The 4,886-nt window shown below is 34.6% G+C and overlaps 1 protein-coding gene across 1 annotated transcript; it reads right to left on the bottom strand.

Moving 5' to 3' along the window:
- Positions 1–412: 412 nt before the first annotated feature.
- LOC110890160 lies at positions 413–3,706 on the bottom strand. The gene is made up of 5 exons (XM_022137732.1): positions 3,359–3,706; positions 3,082–3,203; positions 2,045–2,664; positions 1,569–1,909; positions 413–493 (listed from the first exon to the last, which is right to left on the bottom strand). The coding sequence occupies exons 1-5, from the start codon at positions 3,704–3,706 to the stop codon at positions 413–415; spliced, it is 1,512 nt and encodes a 503-aa protein (XP_021993424.1).
- Between the last annotated feature and the right edge of the window lie 1,180 nt (positions 3,707–4,886).

Here is a 4,886-nt window from a genome sequence, read left to right as displayed (position 1 = left end):
TCGACTAGGCTCGAGTTCGGCTTGGTTTGAGCCTACTTATTTTAACTCGACCTCGGCACGTAAGTAAAACCTAAAGTTCAGGGTCGGTTCGGATCAGGCTCGATTTATTTTGAGAAGAACCTCAAACGAGTTAAAAGCTCGGCTCGAGCTCGCTTAAACGAGCCAAGCTTGGACTTGGGGTCGTTAAGGCTCGACACTTGAGCCTCTAGGCTTGTTCACACCCCTAAACTCCATCAATATTTTTTATTAACTAATAATACGATTTAAAAAAGATACATGTTAACATATAAAGAATTTTAGCTTACACTTTTATTCGAATTAAAATAGAATTCTATTTTGTAACAAAGCGTTAATCAACATATTTAGCATTTGCTCTATAGTAACTACATCATAAGGATATCGAATTTTAACTTTAGATGTCCATATAATTTTGGACGTATTGCAACTTTATTTTTAGGTTTTCTCTTTCGATTGCTACACCAACACCAAATTTCTACAGCAATATGCGGGGAATCCTATTAGTTATATTATATTATGTTATTTTTCTTTTTATTCAATGGCTATGCTATCTTAATGAAAGAGGTAGAAGCAAAATAGTCGAGGCCTGTGTTTGACACGGTTCACTAAAACAAGTTTTGTGTCTCCATTAAGAATGTGTTTGTCTTCCATGGCAAGACAATGAGCAGTTTGTAGTGATTGAGTAGACAATGAAGCCTAAATTAAGTTTTAATATAAAAAAATTTGGAAACAAAGAACATAAAATAAAAAACGCATCCATCATATGACATTTTCAAGAAAACCAAATCATAGTTTCATCAAATAGAAACATTGTTATAGAATAAGAACGTAGAATGTAACCGATTTAACGACAAATACCCTTCGTCATCGTTAGATCATAAGTATCATCGTTTGTCCTGGAAAAAATAAACTTTTACTAATAAATTAATATTAATTTAATTAATTATATAGAAAGAACATATATGTATATGATTAATATAAACCTTTATAATTTGGTTTGGGCTTGGTTTTTCGATAGATATCCCTTCGTCGTGGTCAGATCGTCGTAAGTATGAGGTGCCAACGGTGATATAGTCGTTACTCTGTTGAATACCGACAGAAAATGGTGGTAATTCGTCAAACTGATTGTATTCTTCCTCGTCGTCAACATCATCAACATCGTCGCTTACCTTGCAATACTATATGGTATCTTGGTTTGCACGGATCTTTGAAAAAAAATACTTGTGTGGCTTGAGTTACGAGAATAAATGGTTCTGATTTATACCCGTCCGTTGTAAGGTCAACCGGTGTAAAACCATGTTCGTCGACGTTAACACATGTGCGGTTATTGACCCACTTACATCTAAACAAAGGTATTGTGAATGAAGAATATGATAACTCCCAAATTTCTTGTATGACACCGTAATATGATTCTTTGGCGATTGTCATTTGGTCAACATTTGTTCTTGGCTATTTGTGTAACTCCGCTATTTTGCGTTACACTTTTATCGTCTTGATTTTTTAGTATAAAATATATAACCGTTAATATCATACCCTTGGTAAGATATTACTCTAAAGTCTGGCCCCATTCCCAACCTCTCCACCGTCTTATCAACATTTGGTTCACCATAAGTTTCCTCCACCTTTTTCTTCAACCAAGCGGAAAACCCCTTGTTATGTTGTTTGGCATACCAATTATTTGACTTGCGCAAGTGTGTCAATCGTAATATTTTCTTGTGTTCATTAACATACGGAGCAATACATATCATATGTTGTAGAACAGTAAAATGAGCAATTTGCAACTCATCAGATGGTGGGGTGATTAATTGCTTACCAACTCCTCCCGCGCCTGCAAGTCGGCCTGAATGACGAGATTTAGGAACACCAATACTTTTGACGCCTTCCAAATAACCTATAAATAAATCAAGAATTAAAAGTGTCATTTATAATTAAGAAAACTAAATTATATTATTGATTTTGTGATAGCAATACCTGTGTAGAACTCAATTGCCTCTTCGGAAGTATACCCTTGAACAATACTACCTACCCTCTGGTTGATTACGGTTTCTCACATAACCCTTTAACACACCCATATATCTTTCAAAGGGGTACATGTATCGTAGGAATACAGGACCACAAGACTTTATCTCTTTTACGACATGAGATACTAGATGAACCATTATATCAAAGAAAGATGGTGGAAAGTACATCTCTAGTTCACAAAGGGTAATATATATATCCTTCTCCCACTTATCCAAGACTTCGGGATCAATAACCTTTGAGTGAATCATGTTGAAAAACAAACAAAGTTTTGTAATTGTATGTCGAACTTCCTCAAGTAACAATCCACGAATTGCAATAGGAATCATATGCATCATCAAAACATGACAATCATAAGACTTCATGCCAAGTAATTTACAATCTTTCATTGACACCAGACTTTTAATGTTTGTAGAATAATTAGATAGAACTTTAATATCATGCAAACATTCACAAAACTTTCTTTTTTCTTCGCCTGACATAGTATAGCATGCGGGTGGAAGATAAATACTATTGGCTCTCTCAACAGGGGCAAGCTCTTTACGTATTCCCATAGCTTCCATGTCTCTACGGGCATTAATCCCATCTTTAGTTTTTCCAGGAATGTTTAACAATAAACCTAACAAGCTATCACATACATTTTTCTAAATATGCATAACATCCAGGCAATGTCGAACTTCCAAACTTTTCCAGTAAGGTAAATCCCAAAAGATTGACCTTTTTTTCCAGTTATCTCATTGCTTAGTACGAGATCTTTTTCCTAGAACGGTATTCATATTTTCAACTCGTGAAAACGCATCAAAACTTTTCCTAGCCCTTCCAAGCTCCTCATTTCCGTCAAACTCTTCTGTAAGTCTTCGATAATGGTGATCTCGTGGAAGAAATCGTCGATGTCCCATATACACATTTTTATTGCAATGTTTTAACCTTATAGAGCTTGTTTCGTTTTCACATACAGGACAAGCTTTTTTACCTTTCGTACTATATCTTGACAAATTGGCGTATGCTGGGAAATCACTTATAGTGCAAAATATCATGGCTCACAGCGTAAAGTTCACTTTTTCATAAGCATCGTACATTTCTACACCAGGGCTCCATAGGGCTTTAAGGTCATCAATCAAAGGAGACAAATAAACATCAATGTCATTACCAGGTTGTTTTGGACCCTGAATTAGTAATGACATCATTATGTATTTTCTTTGCATAGCCACGGAGGAAGGTTGTAGATGCACAGAAGGACAGGCCAAGTACTATGACTACTGCTCATATTTCTGAAAGGATTGATACCGTCTGAACTAAGACCAAATCGTATGTTTCTAACCTCGTTACCAAAATCCGGATAATCATAATCAAAGTTTCTCCACTGAGGTGAATCCGCCACATGTCTTAACTTTCCATCATCCTTACGCTCATCAGAATGCCAACGCAACAACTTTGATTCTTTAGGATTTGCAAATAAACGCTTTAATCTTGGTATAATGGGGAAATACCACAATACTTTAGCCGCTGGTCCATTTTTCGTCACATCGTCATCATATTCACCAGTATCATTTTTACGTTTGTACCTCGGTTCACCACATATATAACACGTATGAGTTTTTTCAAACTGGTTTCTGTACAACATACAATCATTTGGACATGCATGTATTCTTTGAACCTCTAATTCCATTGGACACATCAATTTCTTAGCTCAGTATATGGATATGGGTAACTCGTTGTCTTCAGGAAGCATGTCATGTAATAACTCTAATAGACATGTAAAACTCTTATCGCTCCAAATGTAGTTTGTCTTTAAGTTTAAGAGCTTTGACACGGCGCTGAGCTTAGAAAACTTTTTACAACCAACATATAATGGTTTTTTTTTCATCGTCAAATAATTGTTGTAGTTTTTCTTGATAATTGTCGCAAGAATTGGTTTCCAAATCATTGCACATGTCATTTAAATTATCATTGGCCGCGTCTAAATAATCATCGTCATCAGTAATGTGTGGGCCCTCGTTCTCGTCGTTATAATTAGCTTCTAAACTAATCGAAGATGTGCTACGGTTAGCAAGTGACTCACCATGTTTGGACCAACAAGTATAATTCAACATAAATCCATTTTTCAGCAAATGATACTCGATTTCATTTGTTTCTGGAAATTCGGTAATATTTTTACATTCCGTACGGATGGTTTTTTTTCCTTTGTTCACACGATCCTCTTGAGCAGTCTTAAGAAAACTTGGCAAGCCAATCACAAACTCCTGGTTAGTATGACTGATTTCGTACATCCAATAATTACGATCCATCTGAACTGAATAATTGAATAAAAAAGCAGTCAGAAAGGGACAATCCAAAATTAATCTCTAATAGAATAATTTCAGACGGGTATAAACTAAAGGGTTTCTATATCTAAATGAATGTATGCATAAATAATAATTTATTTAAATTAAAAACATATAATTCTAATAAACATACCTTGTTGAAGATCCAGGTAAAAGAAAAAGAATGAAGAAGTCCTCAAGTAGAAGAATGTATTAATGTAAATGATGAATGCGAATCCTTACTGAAGTTGAAGAAATTAGTTGGATTGAATATAATATAAACATGATTGGTATTTTTTAAATTTCAAAAAGAAATTATGGGATATACAACGTTCGTATAGGTGGGCAGGAATGCTTTGACTTTTTCTAATCCAACTCTCTACCTTTCTCTAATTAATCTCTTCTAATTAATTTGAAAATTCAGGTTCATGGATAATTTTGGACTTTTATGTATGATGGTAAATTAATATTATCATCATAATATTAAATTTTCTAAAAGGGACGGTTGTAACTAGGGTAAAAAAGACGGTTCAATTTATTAACTAA

This window comes from Helianthus annuus, chromosome 2 (assembly GCF_002127325.2).
Source record: "Helianthus annuus cultivar XRQ/B chromosome 2, HanXRQr2.0-SUNRISE, whole genome shotgun sequence".
Taxonomy (NCBI): Eukaryota; Viridiplantae; Streptophyta; class Magnoliopsida; order Asterales; family Asteraceae; genus Helianthus; species Helianthus annuus.
This window is presented reverse-complemented; position numbering and strand designations above follow the sequence as displayed.

Bases quoted from the DNA above. Each gene is read 5' to 3' on its own strand.
- LOC110890160 (XM_022137732.1), bottom strand. From the start codon at position 3,706: ATGGAATTAGAGGTTCAAAGAATACATGCATGTCCAAATGATTGTATG. The intron at 2,665-3,081 runs GTGAGCCATGAT...TGTATGTGATAG, and splicing joins GAAAAAGTGAACTTTACGCT to CTTGTTAGGTTTATTGTTAA. The intron at 494-1,568 runs GTAATATCTTAC...ATATTGCTGTAG, and splicing joins GAATGGGGCCAGACTTTAGA to AAATTTGGTGTTGGTGTAGC.